Genomic DNA, 26,560 nt, shown 5'->3' with positions numbered 1-26,560 from the left:
GCGGCCCATTAAATTCTGGGCTTAAAAAAAGAAGTTCTATTAAAATGCATTAGCCAGACAGAAATGGAGTGATCAGGCTCCCTCTCTGTGCGTGATTTCCCTATTTTCTATCCACAAAGTTCAATTAGCACATGATTACATCCGCAAGGTTCAGTTAGCAATGCACTGATTTATAAAAAAACAATATTCCAATTAATTTACATTTGGTTTTCATGTCCACACTGAACCTTTCCAATCTCACAGCAACCCAAATCAATCCATCTTCCAGTCCCCATGTGCATGTAAACAATTAATAAATTTAATTAACCTAGTAAATAACAATGTATCCTGTCTGAAGAAGAAACGGCGTCGCACATTCAGTTCCACACTTGCGGAAACTCCACGCCGCCTCCAAGGCTCGCCAAGTCCCCGAAGCCGCCGCCCATGTCAAAGTAGGCGCCGAACCCGTACCCGTCGCCGCCAGGCCCAAACCCGGGCAGCGCGCCGGCCGCGTCGTCCCGCGGGAAGCCGTAGTGGTGGTCAGCAGCGGCCGCGCCGCCGCCGCCGCCGTAGTAGTAATACTGCGGCTGCACGGGCACCTCCTGCTGCGACGGGAACGGCGCGTAGCCGTAGCAGCCGACGCCTGACGACGCGGAGTGGTCCGGCTCCGGCGGCGGCTCGACGCGTGACGAGCCGGCGAAGGCGGTGGGCGAGGAGGCGGAGTCGCCGTCCTGGCCGTCGGCGCCGTCGCCCTTGGTCTTCTGGAACACCCTGCACAGCACCCAGTCCTCCTGCAATCGTACGGGAGCGAGCAATCGCGCCATGGTTCAGAGTAGTTTCAGACTGCACGTATAATTGGCCAACTTTTTTACTACTAGAAGCACGTGTCGGCACGCTGGCCGTAATAGCTAGGACTACGTACTACTAGCTAGGAGCTGCGTGTAGGCCACGAGGAGAAACGATCGGTGAAGAAATGTAGCACGCGCCAATTATTGTGCAACGCAAGGCAGTCAAATAGTGGGTGGTCCAGTCTCGCTCTGCACCTGCACGTACTAGGCATTTAGTGTGTGTGCTTACACTCCTCGTACGTGTCGGCACCAGCGCACGGCCAGCTTATCTGCACGTTCGCTCGTGCTGACGACGCCCTTGCATCGCGCTGGCTGATGCTAGCTTACTTTGCAGTCGGCACACAACTACACGGGCGCACGTGCAGGACCGGGCCACCGGTGAATTCGTGTTCCTTTGGATGGATATCCGCTCATGGGCCAACCTTGTCCCTGTGGACTAGGGATGTGGATGATGGCCGAATTGCTGAAAAAGTGCTAATTGTGACCGTACTCTTAGTGCAGCGAGAGTGTGGTGGTTACTGGGTTCTGGCGGCCATTGTAACTATGGTGGATAGGCCGAATTCCCGGCCCATCAAGGACGAGCGGGTCGAGAATATATAGCGCACCACTCTGGAATTTAGTAGTTAGATAGAATTTGGGTTGGATAGCCTAGCAAGCTAATTAAGGATGGAGACAAGAGCAGATCGGCGTTACTTCACGTGTTGGTGTTTTGCATGCTAATTGAGTCGATGACGCAATTCATGAATGATTGCGAGTTAAAAAGGAGCTGGTGTCACTGTCTTCCTACTCTACTTCTTCCAGCACCTAGCGAGTGAGAGGTCCTTGCTGTATTGGCAACCTAGCTGCAGTAGTAGGTTCGCCACCCGTGGCTCACGGGGCCGGCCGGTCGTCCAGCAATGGATCAGACAGACGGCTCGCTTGCTCAACTATCCAAATCCACTTAACTATTCAGTCTAATCAACCCTTCTTATTTTGATACTAGATACGATCCGTCAACTCTGGAAATTCAGTCATCAGACAAACACGCTCGAGATTTTTCAGGACAGAAAAAACAGTCGATTGGGCAATCGGTATGCTGGACTAGTGCTGAGAAAGAGAAACTATGGTGGCAAGCCAATGCGACGTGCATACCCTGGGTGGCGAGTGCGGGGTGTCGAGGCGGAACTCGTGCATGACCCAGCCGGACTTGACGCCGTTGGGGGCCCTCCCGCGGTAGAAGACGAGCGTCTTGCGCATGCCCACGACGGCGCCGCCGCTCCGCACCTCGCGGTCCTTGCCCGTGGCCTTCCAGTAGCCCGTCCTGGTGGCGCGGTTGGTCCGCGACCCCGTCGCGTACTTGCGGTCGCGGAAGCTGAAGAAGTACCACTCGCTCGCCGTCAGCTTCGCCACCTCTGCATTATAAAGAATCCAGATGCAGCGGCAGCAGAAGGCAGGCAAAACGTCAGCTAGCTAGCTTGCCCCGGGATGTAGAAGGAGCGCATGCAATTCAATCGAGATAGATCATCCGACCTGGGAGCTCCCATGGCTCGCGCGCGTGGAGGTCGACCTCGACGAGCGTCCCCTGGGCGATGCGCTCGTTGGCCACCTTCTTGAGGAGGTAGTGGCACACCAGCTCCTCGTCGCTCGGGTAGAACCTGAACCCGGGAGGCAGCGTCGACTCGATCTCCCTCAACGCCATCGATGATCGGCGGCGCGCTACGGACTGATGGATCGATCGAGATCGGCCGACCTTTTCCGATACAACAGTATGGGCTTTGTATCCCTCTTGATCAATTCGATTCTCTGGCGGTTCTAGCTACTTAGCTATGGCTGGAGTTGGTTGCCAGGCCTCCGCTTTATATAGAATAGAGATCGAGAGGGGAGGCCCGGCCGCTGGAAGCTAAACTGACCAGAGCCAAGCATCGCTGCATCCGTTGACACGTCAGCCGCGGGCGCGTGGTGGCCTGTTCATAACCAATAACTGTGTAAATCCCCAGCCGATGGAACTGGGAGCTAGCCGCGTGCGTCCCTATCCGCTGAGGCAACTACAAAGTGAAACGAACCGATCGATCTGGCTAGCTAGCTAGTAGCCAGGTGGAAAGATTCCAGCATCCTGACATGCCCGTGCCGCGGAAGACGGACGAGGATTGGCCGGGGAGACTAGTATGCCACCAGTACTGCTAGCTCCTTGATCTGCTGGCTAGCAACGACGACCGCGCGCGCGACACACCCATCCATGGGCGATGACCCGCTTAGGCTCAACCACCCCGCGGCAAGTTATTACCCGTGCCCCCGTCCCATGATCCCGATCCGATCCAACCTACGCGACCAAGAGTTCCTTTTTTCCTTCGAGAGCAAGGCGACCATGTGGGTTTTTTCTCGCCGATCCGAGTGCCGGCCGGCAGCATTCTTAGCAGAAGCTAGCAGTGGCACGGCGTGACACGCGATCGAGCGAGAGAGACCAGATGGACATGTAAAAGTCATCGGGTTTTCAGCCCCCGGACCGGGCTTGCATTGGTGTGCGGTCGTTTTACGTGCGTGCATGCTTCCGGGGGGAGGCAAAAGCTACCATGCTCTGCGAATCCAAAAAAAAAAACCTAAGGCGTCGGCATCAGCTTGATTGAGGTCGTTAATTAGCTAGCTATATAGGTAGCAGCCATCAGCTACAGGTAGCTAGCTAGGTCGCGTATGCGGCGGTCGTGACGTGAGGTCGTACGCGGCGACGGAGACGCGAGGTCGCCTTAATTCGTGTTCGTTCGTTCGTCCGTTCGCGCGCGCGCGCGCGTGTCTGTCTGTCTGTCTATGCGTCGAGGAGGGGCGTAGTAGATAGCTGGATCATTCAGGCTTCAGCGATCAACGTCACGCGGGAATTAATAGGGTACCGTGATCGATGGCCGGCCCGGGCCGGGGAAAGCGAATCATATGACGTCGACTGATGCGTGTGGCAGCGTGTTGTTGTTATAGATGCTACGCGGCTGGGCTAACATCTGGTTCTGAGAGGGTTTAAGTACCGTGTACTCATCTATATGCACTGTACCCTCACTACGTTATATATACGCTAATAGCCAATTAGTGGAGTCGAGACGCATAATAATCTTGGTTATTAATTTCACGGTAAGGCCAATTCCTGTAGAAATTTCATTTTGTTTGTTTCCAGTAACGTGGCAAAAGCGTGAACTCAGTGTAGCTTAGCTTCACCTGGTAAGGTTCCCCATGGAGGAATCTCCACTACTTAAAAAAGTATTTGTACAGACGGTCAAAATATATTTGTGCTGACGGTTTTGACACCTGCCAACAATCTTGTACTAGCACAAATCAACATTTATGCGGGCGGGTGCACAACCGCCGGCATAAATGTATTTGTGCTGGCAGTCGTCTTAAGCATCCGCGAACACAAATTAATTTCAATCATTTTAAAACTTTAAAATGAAAAATAAAAAGAAAAAATGATCTTCACATTTCAATAGACATCTACACCCGACCGCCTATCATTTGGCACAAAGTCCCATATTTTTTAAATATTTTCCAAGCATATACGGTGTACGTGTTTCGAACCCAAGACCTCTTACTTCACAAGAAGCCATCCTTATCATCTCATCTACGCATTATTTTTTATCTTTCCAAGGTATTTATTCTTTTGATATCACTTTTCCGAATCTTGTATTGTATCTTTGATATTCTAAATGATCCTAAATTAAAAGTTGTCAACTACAAACTTATAGGTCTTGTCGAGTACTACAACTTTGGTATAAAGTTCATCTTCATCCGAGGTTGTTTAAAAAATTCAAATTTTCATTTTTAAAAATAAATTTTAGAAATGGTAATGAATATTTGACCTAGTAAATATAATCTTGATTGAAAATTTATCACTATAAAGTTTTAGATCTCGTTGAACTATATAAGATTTGATTTCATATTATGCTATCTATAATTTGGATATAAGGTTTACAATTGATTTTAGGAATAGTAATGAATATTTGCCCAGTCAACGGTCTTGTACGGAAATGTTGTCAACTATAAAATTTTAGATCTTGTTGAGCTCTATAATTTTTATATAAAGTTTATCTTCACCCGACTTCATATGAAATAATTATTTATTTTTTTCTTAAAAAAAGTTTGTACTGAATGTCAACATAAGCGTTCGTTGGCACAAATGCCCCATATTTGTGCTGGCGGTCGCTTAAGCCAACTGCTAGTACGATTTTTGCTGGCAGTCGTTTATGTCGACCTCTAGCACAAATACGGCACAAATACCCTGCCGATGGACGGTAATAGCGACCGCCACAAATGCTTTATGTACCAGTGCTCCCCACCTGGATTCCAGTCCTCGACTTAGCATGTGTGCTCATATTTTCTTGGATTTATTTCAGGATTTAACCGGCACTATTCTTTCATTGGTATGCGATGTGCCCGTCGACAGTGATACGTCTGTGCGTGTTTGTAAGCGTCTACGTCTGTGTTATGTTTCGCAAAAAAAAAACGCGGTATAAGCAATTGTTGTTTTATATGCATATAACGGTAAAAATGTCGTGTTACATTGGCTATTGGATCAAATGGAAACACATACACTATACAAGGGAGGGTATGTATAGATTAGCATGCATATGCACATATTCTGTGACTTGTGTTCCCCATGATTGAAATATAAATCATTTTTAGATGTACTATTCAAACTTTTGCATTTTTAGCATACACATATACAAAATAATTGTATTGAATGAGAATATAAAAGTTTATGAAACTAGAGTGATCGTAACATGGAATTTCATAATATATATAGTTATTTTTTTAGACATCATAATAATGTAATTAGACTAGTCAAAGTATATTGAAAACAACAGCAATGTCCTAAATGACTTATGTTTGCAAAACAAGAGTATGTATTATATTGCATGATTGTGGTATTTAGTTATAACTTGACAGATCATGGGATCAGAAAATAGAGGTCTGTTTAACATGTGTCCCACATAATCTATGTCTACTAAAGTGCCAAAAGTTCTTAGGAGAACATATCTATAGGGCCCATCCAATAAAATGATTATCCAAATACGGAATTTATTCTTTCCAAACACTACTGCTAAAACTTGATGGCCGCAAACCGCTAGGAAAACCCCCAAAACCGTCAGGATTCTTATTCCTAATAGCAAACCGTTACGAATCAACCGACTTGAGTCCATGATGATCATGAAAGATTACAATGATATGCATGGGAGATCGTTATTTTAGAATATAGTAAAGCACATATATATTGTGTCTTTGCAATTTCATTAACATGTATACATATCTGGTTCTTAGAGTATAATTAAATTAATTTCAATGCACCACCCAGCATTATATAGATTTCAGACATGTTGGACCTATCAACTTTCTAGACTAGGTGATGCATAATTGGTATTGTGGATATAGTGTGGTACGTCCGGGTTCTTGAAGGCATTAAAAGTACAGCCAATGCATGCTGACCACCTGCAGGGATCAATTATGGATGGAGGATGTAGGTCCACCTCCTCATTAGAATGCGCGGAATGAAAACCATATGGATAGGCTCAATCATTTGTCGATCAGGAATCTGGTCGTGCAAATAATGTTCAATCATAGAGTTTCTCATAATGATGTGTGCGTATATGTATGCAATATGCTCGGTACATTTGACTCCACACTGAATTTTTGGACGGTCCGACACGCATGCTTCTCTGCAAAGTTATTATGCATGCATGAGCCTCGAGATATGTACTATTCCATCTAGTCACAAAAGGTTTTCACCTAGAGAGCAAGTCTAGCAAACTTCAGACAATTAGGGATCGGAGCGACAGTAATACTGCCACTGCCAAAAAAAATCTAAACTGAAGATTATGAAGCTGCTTTTCAAGACACTTGTTATTGATATTCAAATATTAAAGGGCTTATTTAACAACTCCAGTTTTTGGTGCACACACAATAATGCAATAAGCCTCGAAGACCTTCTAGAATCGATGTACAGAAAATGTATACTAGCAGTGCATTTAGGATGACCTAATCATATATTGATCTCATTCCTCGTTCGACATTGTGACACGTACGACACACTACTCCTAGCCATCAATCGTTCCTCAGACATGCGCCCATCAGTTTCCCTAAAAGAAAACATATTCCTCCATTGATGAGCTCCCTCCAGTCCAGAACCCTAAATACACACACTGTACGCGCGTACGCCACCGTGATAGCCGCTCATACGCAGCTCAATCTTGCCTGACAACTACACGGCTGGCGCCTCGAGAAGACGAGAACGATCGGTCCACTGCGCGCGATCTCTGCACAAAGCGAGTTCGTCGGCGCAGGTGTGACGCGCTGCCAATGCGACCTCGCCCAAGTCTCCTCACGCCACAGTGCTCTCGATCGCCACAGGGCCGGGCGCAGGCAGGATGCAGCAGCGTCAGCGCGTGGCCGATGGCGGCCTCCCATCTCGCCAAATATTCTCTCGTTAGTTGTACAAGGCCATCGATCGATCGCCAGCTTCCACGTCAAGATCGATACATGCTCGCTCTCCTGGAAATGGTCCGCTACAGCGCCCGCGCCTGCCTGGCCTTGAGTGCCCGTGGCTTGCGCCCCGATTGGCTCCTCGGCCACTGTTTCCGGATATGGACACGGCCTCATCTCTTTCTCGTCTTGAAAGCTCAACACGGTGGCCAGAGTTAATTAGCACCAGTGTATGTAGCTGATGTTTCTTCTCATCGTATGCCATAGTGTTGTAACAGGGAAACGAACAGTATTGAACTCTGTACACTTGGGTTCGTTGATCAGGAGCAGGATTAAATTGAAGCATCTGAAAGCTAGCATAAGCTTGGCCAAACAGGCAATGGCATTAAATATGTGCTACACTAGCAGCGCTCGATCACTTTCACTGAAAAGGAGTAGGCCTAGCGACAAAGCATCGACCGTGCAAGCAACGCAAAAGCACCATGCTGCCCGGCTGTGTAGGCGACGACGGACCAATCAGCGACGATGTGTGACACATGGATGGACTCGGATTTGTTGCACGGCAGCTAGCTGCATTTCTTGCGGATCGTCTCGCCTGATCACGAAGCGTAATTGAACCTAGCTCTCACGACAAATTAACCGGTTAGCTAGCTAGCGATTTCTCCCGCCACGGCCATGCGGGGCGTGCGCAGCCGCCGGGGCCCGGCCGGTCGATGCCATCGCACGCAGCCAGCTGATGAAGCAACGCGCGCTTGTATAATGGCTGCCGTCGCCGAGGATGGTGGGCGCGGGGAGCTAGCTGCTATCTCCTGGCACGCGTACATGTCGCGATCGGTTAGGACACAGAGGCTGCTACGCTGAGATCACCGGACGCAAAGCGTGCCTGCGTGACGCAGCCACACGCATGTGGATGAGGACGAGATCGAAGGCCGGGCTGCAAAATTTTACTCGCTAATACAAGATCCGAGCCGGCTTGCGCGCGACAAAGTAGGCGATCTTGCTTGTGACAGCGCAACACGGATTCGCGTCTCGCGTCTAGGTAGGCTAGCTAGCTTAGCGTCGTGCCAATCAAGATCCACGTCGACCGATCAACTCACTCTTTTTAATTCGTGTACGATTTTGTATCATATATCTAATCCCCGCTGGGCGAAACAACGTTGGTGTAGACTCAAGTGCGAATCTCTGAGTGTGAAGTGGACACATTTGTCTCCACATGCTCTCGAGGGCAAGTGCATGTATCCTGGAACGGAGCTGCATTTGTTTTTCAGACGGGCATGTACTTCACTGTGACCAAGTTGCATCGCAGTGAGGGGATCACGCTCACGGGTCGCGGGATCTTCTGTGGTGCTGGTGCCCGAGGATTTGATCCCTTCCCACAACTTGCATGATCCAGGCAACTATCTGTCTTTGCTGAAAGTACGCCCAGATGCAATGCACGTATACCTGCAACCAACTAACCGATCAACTATGCTAGCTTGTGACGCCAGTGCTGCCCCCATGTATCTTGGCAGATATATGCATGTGCAGGCGTGGCGACAATGCAGGGGGGCCATGGACAGTTGGGTGTTGCTTTTGGAGAACAAGGACCCTGGAATGAATGAAAGCGGATGTTTGGATGGTTGCTAATATATATATAAGCTAGTAGTAGTAGACTAAGCAGTGCATACATGCTTATACACTTCTAGTGATGGATCTTTGTTTCCTAACGCCAAAAGCTAAGCGTACATATGGAGAGAAACACGCATGGTATGTGCTTGTATGCTGCTCTTAACTTTATCTCACAATAAACATTTTCTTGTTGTTAGTTTCAAGCTTCGACCTAGTACAGCTAGCTAGGCAGGCAATGTGCTCATGTGAGCTGCCAATAATGCATGCTCCGGCCCCCGCCTATCACGAGTCGCTACGCGATGCTACACGTATAAAAAAGTTAGTTCTATACTAGCAGCTAGAACTGTGGAGGAGATCATGGGACGATCCCTGCTTATTACAACTAACCCGCGCGCATTAATCACATGGGACGCACGCAGCTTACAAGATTTTCCTGCTTGCCAAACTGTTCACTCGATTCGAACAGGTTGGTCTGGGCACGGGCGTGGCTAGGTAGGATGCCCTGCGTAGCCTTGGACGACGCGAGTGGCGAGCCTAGAGGGCCTAGAGCTGCCAGGTGCCAACGCGCGGCCGTGCCGTGATGGGCTGATGGGCAACCGCCCAGGGGATCGGAAGCTCTTTCCCCTGACGAGCCAACACGCCTGGATTTTGCACGGATCCAGCGTTCTTGGCTTGGATCTCCGGCACTTCTTGGAGAGATTGATGATGCTGTAATCGGTTTGTCGCAAGCTCCGCCGTGGTAGTACTCGGGATGCTCCTCGAACGCGGGCGGGCGCCGGCGGTGGGGCGGCAGGAGGCCGCCGAAACGCGAGGACGACGACGACGACGAAACGCGGCGAACGGGCTGGCCCATCTACAGACTACGGCCCAGCCTCGCAACCAGTCTCAGCCCAGCCGCGGATCTCCCCTCCCTCTCGGCCTCCTCCTTCGTCGACTCTTCTCGTCCACAGGTCCGCAACGCACCAGACGCTTCCAGAGCGTTCCACACCCTTCGTCCCCGCGGCCCGCACGCTACTTCCCCGAGACTCCACGCGATCACACACACAGCCGGAAGACATCACAGCCTCTCGCCTGCCGCAACCTCGCACAGCCGATCGGCGGATCCCTCGACCGCGCGCCACCGTCCAGCGCAGCGCTCCGGAGGTCCGGACTCTCCCCCGGCGCGGCTCCGCCCCTCTCGACCGTCGTCTCCCCACGGCGACCGCGATGTCGACGCAGTCCATTTCGCCGGCCGCTGCGTCCGCGCAGTTCACCTACCCCGCCGCGGCGGCGGCCGCGGCCGCGACCCCGTCCTACTTCCCCGTGCCCTTCCACCTCCAGAACCCGCAGTACGCCGCGTGGCCAGCGGTGGCGCCGCTGCTCGCGTACAACGCCGTCTACCCCATGCCCCAGGTCCAGCAGGTATGCAGCAGTGGCTCCTCCATCCCGATTAGCGTTTAGACGGTGTGTGATTTGTTTGCGGGGGACGGCGTTGATAGGGAGGATTCTAGTTTCAACGCGTGATGGTGTTTCTGTGGTTTGGGAGCCTCGGACGGGGGATTGTCGGCATCCCGGTCTTGCAACGTATTGATGTAGATGTAGCGATTATAGAGCTCAAGTTTGGTCATAGACATTGAGACAAAACTAATTTCTGCCCAGGAAGATCTAATTTCCGATTTTTTGTAGAGGCTATTTAGTTAGGTGTATCGGAGCTGTTGACACTAAACGGTTCGGAACAAAAATGCATGATTCATCTTAATACAAACGTATCCATTGAGCTTTTATGCTCTTGCAAGATCTAATTGCTAATTCTATTGGAAACTTATCAATTGCCGAATAAGTAATCAATCTGCTTAGCAGTACTCAAAATCTGCGGAGATGCTTATTATTGGCTTCATTTTAAATACATATACATCTGTTTACCTCCAAATGAGAAAGGCAGAACTCTTTCCTCCTAAAGTTTCAACTACTATAGTCAAGTTAGCAACATTAGATTCTTTTTCCCTGCCGATGCAAGGTGCCAAGCTGTGACTAATATTTTCAACACTTCTGTAGTGAAGGATTGTTCTTTATTCAGTGCGACTTTTAGCAACCAATTTTTTATGGTGTCTTGCAGGCACAGCAGTTGTTCCAGAATGACTCAAAGATAATCACTCCTGAGGCTCTAGCTACTGTTAAGGCTGCTATTGCAAACAGTGAGAAAGACAAGAAGGTTGAAGTAACAAAGAAGGCAGTGCCTCGAAAGGCAGCTGGGCAAAGTTGGGAGGACCCAACCTTGGCCGATTGGCCTGAAAGTAAGTTCTCTAATTCTCTGTTGTCTGCTTGTCTTACTTATTCATAATGTTTCTGAAATACTTAATTTTGTGGTTTTTGGAATCTTTAACTTGGCAATGTGACATTTTTTTAGCTCTTATTGTCCGTTATCTTGAAGACAACAAACCATGAGATAAATTGTCATTCTCGCAGGCAAGATCTAATGCTCTGTCTATCATGATTTGATCTTAAACAAACTGCTCTTTTCTTCCTTTCTGTAAAGGTGCTCGAGGATGTGATGTGTAGGCCAACATGTTGCCACACGGGATTTAGGTGGGCTTGCAGATGATATAGTAAACATTTATCAGTTTTTCTATCTTACCTGATTTGTTTCATGTACATTGCAATATTTTTTCATATGCCTTTATTGATCATGGACATGCTTTTCCTGTTTTATGGAATATTCTTTAGTGATGTTTGTTGCGAACATATGTGTAGGCTTTTGGTTCTTGTTTGCAATAACAAGTACGCACCCTAGCTGCTATATTGCCCCCATTACTTATTTCACAAGATTGGCTAGTGAAGAACTGTAGCTCAGAGTCGTGTAAAACTGATGGCATGCTTCTTATGGTTTGATCTACAATGTGCACTATGTTCATTTCAGGTTACCTAGAATGCTGTGTAGAACCGATGTCAATTTTTAGTTTCTTGGCCATAGAAACATTGTCTTTAGCTTGCTTTCTTCATTGCCCCTTCCTGCTGCATAAATGGTTTAAGCTTCTCAGGAGAGTGATGCCTGCCTATGTGTTATCTGTTGGGGTCAGGTTTAATGAACGTGGACTGCTAATAGTTTGTGAACTAGCATATCACACTTTGCTGCAATCTGCTTGAGTGATGTCCATTCACATATCAGTATTTAAATAATATTAATAACTTCTAAAATGTGCCATATATGTGGTTTTCGTGAAAAGAAAGAATGCTACAGTATCATAGAATTTACACCATTTTGATCATTGGATATCTTAAGTATTTAACACCTATTAGCTAATATTCTAATTGTGCTTGCTAGCACCCACTTGCCCGTGGCCACAAATTCATCTTCTGAGTTGCATTACGTTTACCATTTGAGCATTAGTAATGGGATTCTACCTGGTAGATTTCCTGATGGCAGTTCAGTACTTTCAAGTACTTCTATTGACAATTCCTTGATCTCTCATCTGCAGATGATTTCCGTTTGTTCTGTGGTGATCTTGGAAATGAAGTGAATGACGATGTTCTTACAAAGGCATTCTCAAAATATCCATCCTTTAACATGGCTAGGGTGAGTTAGACCTTTTCCCATACAATTACAGTTTTTTGGTACTTTTTGCCTACTCTTCCTTGCAGTTTTATATCTTTTGGTTTCTTCAAGTGACTGATGGTTATGGGTCTCTTCTGCATCAGGTTATAAGGGATAAATGGACTGGTAAAACTAAAGGATACGGTTTTGTTAGTTTTGCAAATGCGTCTGATCTTGCTGCTGCCTTGAAAGAGATGAACGGTATGGGTGCTTTTTCTCCTTTGATGCATCCTTTTCCTGTCGCTACCACAAGTACTGCAACTTACAGAACGAAATGTCATGCAGGTAAATACGTCGGAAACCGGCCAATCAAATTACGGAAGAGCACATGGAAGAACAGGATAGACTTTGAAGCTTTGGAGAAGGGGAAGGTTAGTTCTCAACCTTTTCCCCCTGTTTTGGCCACATCCTGTGTTCTTTTATATGTACCATATACTCACGTTCGTTGTGCTATTTTTTCCACAGACTCAACCACAGAAGAAAATCAAACCGCAGAAAAGAAGCGTCCTTCACAAGTGAAACTGATAAATTCTGCATGTTCATCGTCTGAGAAGGTTGTCTGAAGTTTGACAGTTCCATTCTATCCTGCCTGTTGCAGGCCATGTGCTACGTTTGTGGATTGGAAGTCTGGAGGAGTAATTAGCATGCACATCATTCCAACCTTTTATGGAATTGTAGTTGTAAATACTCTAGTGACTAGTGGTCTTATGGTGAACCATTCTGTGATTGAATGAGATCCATGTATAACACTCGAAGATTTGTGGAAGTTATTGATGTCTCGCTGTTTGTGGCTAACTAGAAGAGCAGCAACCTGCGTAGTCAACTAACCAGTAGTAGGAACTGCTACCAGAACGCGCCGCCATCTTAAGGATAACCTTGAGATGTCTGATCATACTGGCGTCTACTATTTAGCAGTGATCTATGGGCGGCACATGACCATACTGGGGGCAAAAAAAATTCGAAGTTACCTTACGTATAGCACTTGCAAATTCGCAAATTAATGACTGATGGAACGTGTTTTGAAATGGCCCCCACAAATTTCCCCAGACCCCAATCCTAGTTTCAGTATGCATCCATAGTTGCCAGCCTCTGAATTGTTAGACGGCACTGCGCTGCCGAAATTGCTTCAATGAACTGCTTATTTGGCAAGTATCCTAAACGTAAATTCCTAAAAAGTAACGCGCATCAACATCAGATACATGCTACAGGCACATTTAGAAAGCTGATAATAACAGTTATGATTGGTACGGGAATCTGCCTATGAGATTGTTGCAAGATTCTTGTAGCATTTCAGCCCAGGCTAAGAATTTTTGAGAGTACAAGAGTTCCACATCATCATATGCAAACTTCCTGTAACAGGGGAACGAGTTCCAAAGACAAGTTTTTTTTTAGTTCTGTCGATTCACTGTGTAAGCATCCATTGTCAATCATGGTGACAAACTTGTTATTACCCTGTATGTTTTTTTCCCCTTTCGGGAGGGGAAGGTAACCATGGAAAACACTGTATCCTCGGCAACACTTTTCAGAGGACATGTTTATTTTGTTGTAATTGCTGCGGAGATTGCTCTACGAAGCCTTCATATCATCAAGACCAACGCTTGCCTGCAAGAACAGTAGCTGTTAGAGCTATTCATAAGGGCAGACATCACATATAAAAGTACCAAGCCATGCCACTGAATCTTAAATTGGGAGAGGAGATATACCAGAAACTCGTGATTTTCTTTGAGAAATGGTGAAAAGGTTGTGCAAAATTTCTCAATATCTGCATTGATGTCACCCGTTCCACTAATGACCTCCATAAATTTATCTCTGTTAGGAGCAAGCTTCATGGCCACCTGCCATCAACTCATACGAGTAAATCACCAAAATGAGAGAGCAAATGAAAGAGATACAAACTAAAGTATGCAATCTATCTTAAAAGCTGAGCATGTTGACCTATCTCTATACAGAAATGAAACAACAATGTATTAGAAGGTCAGCATTTCAGTACACGTTTAGATCGACAAAGTTCAAATTAAGTAATTGACAATCTGGCATTTGTTGTCTGTAGCTGGCAAATCCAAAAACACCTGTTTTAACCTTTTATTAGTTTCTCTTCTTGTTTTCTTTTTTGTAAGACCTTTGGGTTTTATTCATCTAAAATGTAAAGGTATGCTGCTCTTATGCATATTTTAAGCGAAAAAAAAACTCCATTGCAGAAGTTGGATTGTTGGAATCACAAATATAAAATTATATATAATTGGGTACGGCAAGCAAATGTCTTTAAAGAACTTTTCAAATAAAGCAACACTTCAAAGGTGTTATCCAGTCTATTATGCTCTGATGCCTAGCAGGTTGGCAATCCAATTAAAAAATAAACCTCACATTTCCAGAATCCATATGTTGATTATAATTTCTTGAGCAAGAACTGTTAAATTACAGTTCACCCTACGTGGATAGAATTCAACCGATTGTATGGATCATCACAGAGTGAAGGATTCTACCGTAAAGCTAGAACTGGCAAGCCAGCCATGAAATTTCTTCAGAGTTTTGGTGTATGAATCAGTGCAAGCTTGACTCATAGTCCAGTCTGGATGCTCAAGCAGGTTACGGAACAACTCAACAAGGAAATCCATGGCCCTGACATGCAGAATTTTGAGTAAACAACAGTCAGATACTTGGCATGCTGATCAAGCTGCAAGAAAAAGTGACAAAAAAATGAAGCACCTCGTGAGCCATAGAAGCCCATTTGTGCAGCTCGAGGAACCTTTTGCAGTCTTGTTTTGAACTTCTTCCTGAACCATGCTGTACAAGTGCTCATATTTTGATGGGTCTGAAGAATACTTGTTTTCCAGTCTCTGATAGAAGAGGATCAAGCCAATTGAAATTAAAAAGAAAAAACAATTTATGAAGGGACAATCACACTAAATATGAGGCAAATCTGTCTAAAGTAGATATGAATTATCACAAACATCAATAATTCAAAGACAACATTAACACCACTACCAGTTATTTACCCAGCAAAAAAGAATGGAAGATAAACTTTGACTAAAACTAGTATAATACAATAGTAATATTGCAGAAAGATTTGCTTACTGTGATGTTGCCACCAATGTCACTCTTTACGATTGCCATAGCAGCTCCAAATTTATCTGGTGTGCGACAGCAGGGAATAAAGCGAAAATTAATGAAAAATCATTTAACGTGTAAGCATATAAGTAAGCTTCAACATAAAGGAAAACACAACCACGATTATAGGACTCAATGTATGCCCATCCATGTTTTAAGCCAACACCGAAGACTGATTTAAGGACCAACACAAGTACCGCACAGATGTGTGCATAAAATCTTCAAAGATTCAAAACTCCAATTTAATAATAAGACAGGGGGCGTTTACTAAATCAAAAAGAGTTTGTTTTGAGCGCTCTAAAAACTTGTTAGACAGTCAGTCCATCATGAGTGACAAATAACTGTTCACTGCTCTGCCACCACCGAACTAAGCACGATACCAAATCACAGATTCAATAAGTAATGCAGCTAGTGCTACTGGTCTAAATCTCAAAACCTCATGCAGCTAACAATGCAGCACTCAAGAGAAGTGAATTAAAGGGAAGACATAAGCAACTCGAGTTACCCAGGACAGGCAAGATTTGCTTGCAGACTTCAAGGAAAGGCTTGGTGAGAATGACTCCATTTTCTAGCTTGACATGCTTCATCCCTTCCAAAGATGGAGTGAACACCGTCTCTGCCATCTTTGAACCTGCAAAATAAGCAAGTATACCAACCCATCACCACAGCAAACATAATATGCTTACTGAGAGGAAGTAATTGCCAGCATCCCACATATATCTGCAGGGGCGGACCCAGCATAGGACATGGGTGTACAAATGTACACCCGATAATTCTTGCAAACGAAATCGAAGTTAGTAGGTAATATATTGTAACTGGATTCAGATCCGAATACAAATAGTTCTGTTAGGGTTTGGGGTGCTCCGTCTCGCACAGCAGAAGGAAAGAGAAGGGGCGGGCATACCTGGAGGGTGCGCTCGTCGCCGGCAAAGGGCTGGGCGAAGACAGGACAAATGGCGCCGCCGCTCGCCCAGTCGTCGCCGCCAGGGAAGGAAGAGCAAGCGAGGAGAGAGTCCGAGAGAAGGGAAAGGTTTAAGAAACAGAAGGGAGGAGATGAATACGAGAGCATCTCCGGTGCTATTCCTTTCCCTAATAACTTTCCCTAATAAACTGATAGAAAATATACTCGAATAACTTTTTAAAACATCTTTCTTTTTCTTTTTCCAATAACTATTGAATTAATACTTATTCACGTGGAAACCCTCGCACCGCAACAACCGCCGTCACCGAGCCCTCTTGTTAGTGTCCAGAGTCCCTCCGATGACCTCGCCGGTGTATGGAGAAGCGGGGCCCATCCTCTTTATAGATGTAGTTTTAGTTTCTTTCGGTTTGATTCTCTAGCGATATTGGTCGGATGGTGGCATCGATAACGCTGAGGAATAACGTCTCTCTAGCCTCTCCCTACCTCAACAACTTCTGATCTGGTGTCGATGAAGAGCTAGTGAAAGTTGGTTCTGCCATATCTGAAGATTCTCTCTAGATCTTTGCAGTTTGTGTATCAACTAGGAGATACAGTGGGCTATCTTTTGTTCTGACGACTTCGATATCTTTTTTCAGTTTGTTCTGCGATAAGATCCGGTTTCTTCAACCCTCTGTCTTGGTGGTGAAGGATTGCAAGCCTACGTTGCATGGGGTGTTTTCCCAGCCAATGTTGTTTCAGTGGTTGCTAGATCTCGTTGTAAGCATCGAGTGGTTCTTGCGATTATCAAATCCTTGTGTGGCGATGACGTTTGCATATGTTCTTTTCCCTTGCTACCTTTCCAGTGCATTTTTCAAGCTCCGGTAGACGATGAACAATCAAATGACATCAAATGAAGAAGACGATCGGAGAACTCTTCGATATAATTTTATTTACTTCATTGTCCTAAATTGTACCACCATTTATTTTCCTTAATATGAATCAGGTACGAGACACCTTTCTGGTGTCTTTCTAAAAATATTATTGGGTTCTTCTAATATTTCACATCAACTCTTCTCAAATGAAGAGATGATTTTGGTTCTTCCAGTATATTAATTATATTAGGATGAGATTATTGGAAACTGTAAAAGCATCTTTCCCAATCATCTATGATCCCAATCATATATGAAAGTGGTTTTTGCACATTCTAATACTATTTTATTAGAAGATATTTATTAAGGACTGCTGAGATGCTCTGACATCTTGAGCGGCTAAGCTATGAGCGGCGGGAGGGCTGTCACCTGTCAATGAGCTGAGTTCAAGCGAGCTTGCCCCATAAAGCTGGAGGATCCCGAGCCTAGGTCGATCTGAGCTGGAAATATTCTTAAATTTTGTTGATCTTGATCATGACAAAGCGATTTTACGGCAGCAGTATTGATGAGAAATAAGAAGACGCATATATAAATATAAGAACGGTCTCGGTAGAAGTTTTATGAGTATTAAATATTATGCCACATCAGCAAATTTGTTGACATGACAAGTTAACATGAGAAGAGAGAAGGGGAGTTTTATGGGATATGAGAGAAATTTTATCCCTATGATACTCATCTGGTTCGGTTTCTAAATTCACAGTCTTCATAATAGTACAATAAAACTATACACTGAGATTAGTCTAAAAGACGTATTTAATTCGATAAATAAAAGAAAAGAGAAGATATTTTCTTTATTTTCTTTTAATAGTCCTATTTGTGGCCTCATTTGAGTTGACATCCCATGCAGAGTAATTTCTCTTAAAAAAGATTAGTGTACGCATATGATAACATAAAAAATGAGAAGTCGTGATTAATGAGATGATAAGCAAGGTTTTTTTCTTGATCATTGTGCCAAAATAAAATAGAACTATCCAAACAAAATAAAGGGAGTATTATTTTGTACCTATTTTACCTTGTGCAACATAGTAGCTTGCTAGCTAATGTAAGGCTCTAGCCTCCAATAATATTATTTTAACATTTGATGATTGAAAATTTAATTAATAGAGGTAGCAGGGTGTCTGCATATGTCATGCAAACTGAAATACGCCACCTTCATCGAATACCTTAATCTTGGATCGTTGGAGCTCGCGAGTCCCAGGTTAGGTCCAAGCTTGGCTTGATTCCAAGTATAGCTTATCTTGAATTTAGTTTTTAGCAAGTTAAATATAAAGCTCGCGAGTCTTGAGCTTTTCTAGTAATTCTACTTAGGGATTGGGGTGAACTGTGAATGCTTAGTAGTTCAGCATGTGTAAATCAGCTAGTCATGACTTTTTTATTTCTTTACCTCTCTTTCTCTTTTATTTTATACTCCTGCCTTTTCTTTTTAATATAATAGATGAAATAATAAAATTAGTTCATCATCTTTTAATAATACCCTATTTAGCTACACAAAATATGTTATAACAATTAAATTGGATTCTTCTCTAATTATTATTGTACTGGACCAATCTTTTCAGTATTGGCTATTGATCCAAATCTTACGCAGGTACACACAACATGAAACATTAGCGAATATAGCGAGAAGATATTTCATATAAATTCTAATCAGTAAAATTCAAGACTAGAAAAACGTCACATATATACAAAATATATATCTAACAAACAAGTTAGGGTATCTTCTCCAACTTGACTTTAGACGGTGGTTTAAGAAATGTGACTAATAAAAATAATGATATGAACCATCTGATTTAGTGCTTATCTATATAATGATATTTTGATTGACGGTATCAAAAATATTGAAAAGGTTGACGTCTTATTATCCACCATTTGGAACATCTTGTTGGCATTGATCTTCTTAACATAGTGCTTTGCAATAAAATGAATGTATTTTTAAAATGAAGTATAGAAAATTATATTATGTTAACTTTATCATACAATTTAATTAAGTACTGACTCCTGACATTTCCAATAATATCTCTACTTATTTCTAAAGAGAGGACTATTTTCATAGTTCATTATTGATTTTGGTTACTAAAATTCTTATCAGATACAAAATTGAAAGTGGATGGAGTCCACGTCTAGATTGTAGTCTCATTCGACTTGGAATTGAGACTGCCTTATGTTCCTTATAGATAGATGATTAGTAAGAGAGAAAGTGAAAGGGCATGAGTAGGATGAAGTAGAGCGCGCCACCAACACGGAGGCGGCCTTCGTATAGTAAACATGCATCGCATGATAACCACGTAAGAAAGTTGGTGACAACATCGGCAAGCGAACAATTGGCAAGCAAAAGAAGGGTTGGCTCGCTCATTAGACCTTAGTATCAGGACGAGCATGCATGCTAATATGGTGGGCACCCTCGTCGTTGCTAAAGTTAAGGTCACAACAGTCAGCATCGTGAAGGATAGCAGGGAGATTGTTTGTGGAAGGGGGATGGGTGGCATATATGAAAGTATTAAGAAATGCTAGTGGTCAAAACTTTATTTGAAAGGATTTTGAACGATGCTTAAAACTCCAGTTATGGTATAAATAAGTAACTGTTGTGCTGCTGTCCAGAAACTGTATGCGCTTAGAAATCAACTGCTTCAATCCTAATGTGGTTTGTGTGCTTGTTAGTGTTAGCTAATGAGTTCAGTGGTGTTAGAGTAATCTACCTGAGGTCTTCTAACCTTGTATAATAATGAGAAACCTGAAACTAATGTGTGTCAACCAATTAAGCTAATAAGTGAACATGTATGGATGTCGTCGATGATCTTTACGTGCCTCTTATTAGAGACTGGTTTGTACTTAATATGTGTCTTGTTTGTGAGTGAAAGGCTTAAGTGACATGTATCCTACTTTAATCATGTCTAACCTACTGGTTGTGTGATGTTGAGCTAATTAGTTCTTGAAAACTAAATTCCTTGCAATAGATTAACCAAATGAACTTGTGTACCATGCTCAGTGTGCTTTGCTATCTTTCTATGGTAGACTTGTATGATGTTTAGCTAACCAGCTCAAGATGCTTGTGTCTTTTCATGTGACCTTATGCTTGCCATGTATGCCTTTTAAATGCATCATGTGTTGTTTTCCTTAAGTTCATGCACTCGCATTGTTGCATATTACCTAGGTACGCTAGATGTGCGACGCGTGGAACTGAAGGGCGATGTTGGAGCCGAGCTAGAAAATGGTGTGCTGGTGGACAGATCCAGAAGATGGAAGGACTGACTGGAGAACATGCTAGGACCGGAGGTGCTGTCAAGCCGGTGTAAGCTAACTAACTGACTTTGTGTCAAATTCCAGGCAAGTCCCGGAGTATAATTCTTAATTTTGAAATTATACAATATTCTTAATTAAGTACTATGCATTAAGTTTCTAGGGGTTGAATGAAACTATAGATGCATTCTCCCTAGGTTCCCTAAATTTTTACTATGTGTAAGTCGATAGTACCGCCATACTTAATAGGACTCGGTAGAAGTCGAGTGATTTTCTATCCCTCGCGATATGCAGGACCAATGAACACTCGTGGCAAGGAAGTTAGAAATAATAATGAGACGTATGAAAATGGAGACCGGACGGGGAATAATATTGAGATGTAAGTTATGGCAACATGATAGGGTTCCTGGGTGTCTTAGCTCCGTCTGTGTCAGCCCGTTCGTTGTTGGCCCCGCTGATCAAGTTTGAACAGTACTAATCACATGCCGACAGTAGGAGGTAGTTGAATCCGGTAAGCGTAGTACCTTGGTCACTCTGGTGTTTGAGCTGGTACCTGCTTCTCCGGTCGAGTGCTAGTCAGTAACTAATGGCTAACCCGTCGTAGGTATGGTGGGGACTGGCTACTTGCGGGTCGAGGGGCGGTTCAACTATTTTGTAGTGGCCGACACGAATAGTTGATGTGTGTTACTCGACGGTGTTTCTTGTGTGTGTGTGTGGGGTTAGATTTTCCTTGTAAGGATTAAATCGAATCGATTCGTCGCCGCTCTCGGATAAAAGAACCTTGATCACTGCGTGACATCGTAGTATAATGATATAGAACATGGATTATATACGATGATGGTTACCTTGGATTGTGATTTAATGCTCTACCATATTTGCTCTAGTAATTCTGCAAATATTAGTTGATTATTTAATCTATATAGAACTTTGAGCTAAAATATTAAAAATAACGATCTACTTTTAGCAGCTTTTTGGCAAAACAAATCTACTAGCCAAAAGCCTTGCATGCTAGGAGTTGACTAAATATATATCACTAGTCAGATAAATCTTGTTGAGTATTAGTTGTTCAAGATTTGTTGTTGACCCTATTTCAGATATAGCCACGGCTAGTTGGAGCTAACCAGGATTCACATCGGTGGGTTTGATGTGACGTCCTCTTATCTTCTTAATATCGATTTGTTTTATTTGTTCTCTATTAAAAATTTTCTCAGGTTAGATTCTTTTCCGCTACTATCACTTCTTATGTTTTTATAATTTTGAAAGTTATTTTGTAAATACCTTATATTGTCCCTCTATTTTTATAAATCTATTCATGCTTGTACTATCTGTGCTCATCGTTACATGAGATTTCTGGTGTACGTTTCGATCGAGATTACTCGTGGTTTATCGGGATTTACCCGACAGACTGCCAAATTACATTGTTTCAAATGCGTAATAACTTGATTAATTATTAATATGATAGCTAGCATATTTAAATCGGTTTAATTTGAGCGGGTTCTACCACGACACTAGCCAGACCTCCACGACTACGCAGAGCACGAAACAAGAAAGCACATAAAACAAAAAGACGTCAATCCAGCAAGCCCAGATTCTAAACTCCACTGAGCACACACGAGATGCACACGCTAACCTTCCTTCAGGATCTGGAATCATACATAGAGCTGATTGCAAACTAACCGTTCACAGACCCCGCAATGGAAACGCCCCTCTTTCACACGGGCGTTCCCTCTTCTTCCCTGTCGACGAGGAGACTGCAGCAGGGAGGCTCAATCGGGGATGAAACGAATATATCCCGCAGCTATAGCCCTGCTAGTGGGGCGGGTCGAAATTGGTATTTCGGGTTGGGTATTTAGATGGAGCTTGTTTGGATGGGTGGGAATGGGTTGCAGGGATTTGTGGGTCGGAGGGGATTGGATATAATGGAATTACATGTTGGAGCGGGTAGAAACGGATCGGTCATGACTAGGTCTGCTAATAAGGTGTAACCTGCACCATATCCAAGCCCACCCAAAACTAATGTACCCAATCCTACCCTACCAAAATATTTAATTTCTCAACTCTAACCAACCTATCCCATTCCAAGTGGATAACCCATAGAAACCTATGGGTCCTTCTACATATTTCAGAACTTGCAAATGTAATCAAAGAAGCTGTAAGCAACGTCCAGCACAACAAAAATTAATGAGCATAATCCAAAACACTATACGCCAGCACTTTAACGTTATCCAAATAGTATCATCGTCATCACCGAAGAAATACATGAATAATTAATAAGCTCCTGTTCGATCACAAGTACAAGAATAATCCAAAGTACAGAAAGGATAAGATCCTTAGCAAATGTATCTCCTAAAGTTTCATGAGCGGATGTCTGATGAAGCATAAGGAATGCTAGGAATTTGTGCATCCGAATTATACACCTATTGCAACACATCAAATGTACAAACTCATTGTTATAAAGAACAATCGGTAATCAGAATGTGCAACTTCTGGATCTTGAAGAAGAGGATGTGGATGATAGCAACCTACTAGGTGTATAATTCGGATGCACAAATTTCTAATATTCCTTATGCTTCATCAGACATCCGCTCATATATTTGCTAAGGACCTTATCCTTTCTGTACTTTGGATTATTCTTGTACTTGTGATCGAGCAGGAGCTCATTAATTATTTATGTATTTCTTCGGTGATGACGATGATACTATTTGGATAACGCTAAAGTGTTGGCGTATAGTGTTTTGGATTATACTTATTAATTCTTTAGTAGCTTCCTTGCGCTGGACGTTGCTGACAGCTTCTTTGATTACCTTTGCAAGTTCTGAAATATGTAGAAGGATGCATGGATTTCTATGGGTTATCCACTTAGAATGGGGTAGGATGGTTAGAGTTGAGAAATTAAATATTTAGATAGGATAGGGTTTGGTACATAAGTATATTAGTTTTGGGTGGCATTGGATACGGTGCGGGTTACACCCCGTTAGCAGGCCTACGCAGCTGCTTTCACTGACGTGGCGATAGCAGAAGAAGATGCGCGGCGAGGTCACTATGCCAGGCCGCCACCGACGCCGTACTGATTTTTTACAGCGGAATCTCTGTGCCCCGATCCGTGCGGCTCGCAAGCCGAGGCGAAGACAAAAGGCAAGCCGCTACGATACGGGGCTTGTTTTTTTTGGAAAAAGAAAAAAAAGAAAAAGGCTACGCTACGGGGCTTGTAGGGGGTTCCTATCTACTTTCTGGTAGATGTTTAGTTATACATCTTTGATCCATTAGCGGTCCAAGGTATACATCAAACAAGCCCAAAACAGGTCACGAAGCATAAATACATCTAGAGTTCATGCCTTTTCCGTGTGGTTTGCTAGTACAATGAGTGATGACGCTGAAGAACCTTGTATGAGCTTCCGTGGCTAATAAATATACTATGAGCCCATCATAACATGGACATGCAGTATTTTTTTCCTTGTCGCTCGTTTTCTTGATGTCTCTATCTATCGCTTTTGTTGTATCCTTCAAGCTAGTTCTAGGTAGTATTTAGTTTTCTATTTTTTTTCAAAAGATAACATGTTTAAATGTGGAGATATCATATCCAACATTTAGAAACGCTGGGTTCTACATTTTTCTTAAAATTTGTTCAACAATTTGACAAAGCTAGTCCAACAATTTATATGTAGTGTTGAAATTGTATATCTAAAATGTTGAAGTGGATTATATTAAATGTTGCACAAGCAAATTAAAATATATGTTGGTCATATTGGATCTTATTTTATTAGAATAGTTCTAAAGAATATTGTAGTTCAAACGGAATTAAAATTGACTGTATCATTAAAGAGAAAATCAATTTTGTAATTTGAGAAGCAAACGTACCACCGTCCAGCAGTACACCTCCGTCGGGTACTAGCGTGCATGCAAAGTTCGTACGTCCTTCCGCCGTCTATCTCCTTTCCCACTCGATCTGATCCACTAAATTAAATACCAGGTACGAATCTTAAAGCGAAAAATGTCTAAACAAATATCTTCCGGAAGATACATAGAAATTCCGGCCGTGTAGGCCTAATATTATGGGCCTTTATAGTGTGCAATGTAAACCATTCATGGCCCATTTATGCCTTCATAGCCCAAAAGGCCCGGCAAACCCACTTGCGAACCCTCTGACCTGGATCGGACGGCCAGGGCGCCCCTTCTCGTGATCCAGCGGCAGTCCCGAACCCACACGCCACTTTATAGGCCGCTCCCACCGCCGAACCCTAACTTCTCTTTGCACTTCTGCCTCGCCTCGCCGTCTCCCTCGCTGCCGCTTCGCGTCGCCGCCGCCGCTCACCTCTCCGACCGCCGCGAAGATGGTACGTTGATCGCGCTGAAAGGTGTTGGTTCGGTTAGGGTTCTGTAACCGCGCGGGGTTTGACTGGGGTTTCGTGTGTTTGTGCTATGCGTGCAGCCGTTCAAGAGGTTCGTGGAGATCGGGCGCGTGGCCCTGGTGAACTACGGCAAGGACTATGGCCGCCTCGTCGTCATCGTCGACGTGGTCGACCAGAACAGGGTAAAGGCCGAGCTCACTCCAAATGCCTGTGTTTCTGTTTGCCGCTGTGATGTCGATCTAGAGCTTTAGAAACATGCTTTGTAGATGTGGTAATTGCTCATTTGTGATGCTTTTTCGTGAGAAATGTAGAGCGTTTTGACTGTGTTCGGTAGCAGCTGATGAAATACATTTGAATCTGTGCAGTAACTTTGCCCATCTATTAATTGACTGATCTTTCTGTAACTACCATTTGGTGTACCGTTGTTGCTGTTTACCAAATGGTGGGTTTAGCGCCTTAGCATTTAGAACAACAGGAGATTAGGATTGCTTTGCAAACTTATTACTATTATCCAACTCCATTGTTCAGTTACCTTCATTAGAAAAAGCAACAAATGTTTTGCCTTTATGTTTGTGGTACTAATGCTTAATACTTCAACAGTCTGATTAGGAGTCTTAGTGCCTTAGCTTATTGTTCTTGTACTACTTGGACATGCTTTGGTTACAACATTCACGTGCCCATTGCCTTGTTGCATTATGTGAACCAGGCACTAGTGGATGCCCCAGACATGGTCAGGTGCCAGATGAACTTCAAGCGGCTCTCACTTACCGACATCAAGATTGACATCAAACGTGTACCCAAGAAGACAACTCTGATCAAGGCGATGGAGGAAGCTGGTAATGATAAAGCTTATGCTGCCAACCTCTTCAGCATCTATGTGCTTCATGCAGCTTCTAGATGACTGTATAGAATATTTGGGGCCCTTAATTGATTTCCTGTTATCCTTTTGCAGATGTGAAGACCAAGTGGGAGAACAGCTCATGGGGCAAGAAGTTGATTGTCCAGAAGAGGAGAGCAGCGCTCAATGACTTAGACAGGTTCAAGGTCATGTTGGCGAAGATCAAGGTCAGGAAGCTGCCTGTCTAATGTTTTAGTGTCTGTTGTCACTGTCTGTACTGCTTTCTTATGCTTCTGTATTGGTTTCTAATGGTTTGTTCCTTGTGTAAACAGAGGGGTGGTGCTGTCAGGCAAGAGCTCGCCAAGCTCAAGAAGGCGTCCACGGCTTAGAGTATCTTTTGGTGGATGGCATGTTGAGTTGTTGGTACCTTGTTGGATCAGTGATTCGTTTGAGTGTTGTTAAAGCCAGAATTAGCACTACTGTTTCCTATGAACTCTTTTCAAACCTTAATCAGGCATGGCTGTGCTCTGGAGATTTTTGTCATGAATGGTATGAAATCTTTAAGGTAGTTTGCGACTAATGTGCATTTATTTCCATTAGTGTTTTGTTCCGTCCGTAACCATCGTTTGCAGGGTTTGGAAGTAGGATTTTACCATGCCACCACCACTTATTCAGGATGGTGCCATCTCCCGAAGCTTTTTTGTGTGCTGGAACCAACGATGTGCTATCTGGATTGTTCGGTAGAGTTAGCTATGAACTAACC

The 26,560-nt window shown here is 43.9% G+C and overlaps 4 protein-coding genes across 4 annotated transcripts; 2 read left to right on the top strand and 2 right to left on the bottom strand.

Annotated features, from left to right (window-relative positions):
- Positions 1 to 356: 356 nt before the first annotated feature.
- LOC112898112 (NAC domain-containing protein 100-like) lies at positions 357 to 2,617 on the bottom strand. The gene is made up of 3 exons (XM_025966508.1): positions 2,337 to 2,617; positions 1,959 to 2,218; positions 357 to 770 (listed from the first exon to the last, which is right to left on the bottom strand). The coding sequence occupies exons 1-3, from the start codon at positions 2,503 to 2,505 to the stop codon at positions 357 to 359; spliced, it is 843 nt and encodes a 280-aa protein (XP_025822293.1). The 5' UTR covers positions 2,506 to 2,617.
- Positions 2,618 to 9,835: 7,218 nt separating this feature from the next.
- Positions 9,836 to 13,233, top strand: LOC112878912 (RNA-binding protein 42-like). Its single transcript, XM_025943180.1, has 6 exons — positions 9,836 to 10,268; positions 10,963 to 11,140; positions 12,323 to 12,420; positions 12,543 to 12,639; positions 12,724 to 12,809; positions 12,904 to 13,233. Exons 1-6 carry the CDS (start codon positions 10,074 to 10,076, stop codon positions 12,955 to 12,957), a joined length of 708 nt encoding a protein of 235 aa, XP_025798965.1. The 5' UTR covers positions 9,836 to 10,073; the 3' UTR covers positions 12,958 to 13,233.
- Positions 13,234 to 13,679: 446 nt separating this feature from the next.
- On the bottom strand, positions 13,680 to 16,622 carry LOC112895666 (glycolipid transfer protein 1-like). Its single transcript, XM_025963680.1, has 7 exons — positions 16,451 to 16,622; positions 16,052 to 16,177; positions 15,514 to 15,569; positions 15,145 to 15,275; positions 14,922 to 15,057; positions 14,142 to 14,273; positions 13,680 to 14,040 (listed from the first exon to the last, which is right to left on the bottom strand). Exons 2-7 carry the CDS (start codon positions 16,167 to 16,169, stop codon positions 14,005 to 14,007), a joined length of 609 nt encoding a protein of 202 aa, XP_025819465.1. The 5' UTR covers positions 16,170 to 16,177; positions 16,451 to 16,622; the 3' UTR covers positions 13,680 to 14,004.
- Positions 16,623 to 24,790: 8,168 nt separating this feature from the next.
- LOC112878778 (60S ribosomal protein L14-1-like) lies at positions 24,791 to 26,377 on the top strand. The gene is made up of 5 exons (XM_025942994.1): positions 24,791 to 24,944; positions 25,040 to 25,141; positions 25,666 to 25,795; positions 25,912 to 26,024; positions 26,130 to 26,377. Exons 1-5 carry the CDS (start codon positions 24,942 to 24,944, stop codon positions 26,184 to 26,186), a joined length of 405 nt encoding a protein of 134 aa, XP_025798779.1. The 5' UTR covers positions 24,791 to 24,941; the 3' UTR covers positions 26,187 to 26,377.
- The last annotated feature ends 183 nt before the right edge of the window (positions 26,378 to 26,560 follow it).

Source organism: Panicum hallii, chromosome 1, assembly GCF_002211085.1.
Source record: "Panicum hallii strain FIL2 chromosome 1, PHallii_v3.1, whole genome shotgun sequence".
Taxonomy (NCBI): Eukaryota; Viridiplantae; Streptophyta; class Magnoliopsida; order Poales; family Poaceae; genus Panicum; species Panicum hallii.
The sequence above is the reverse complement of the archived record's forward strand: the minus strand, read 5'-3'. Positions and strand labels throughout refer to the sequence as shown.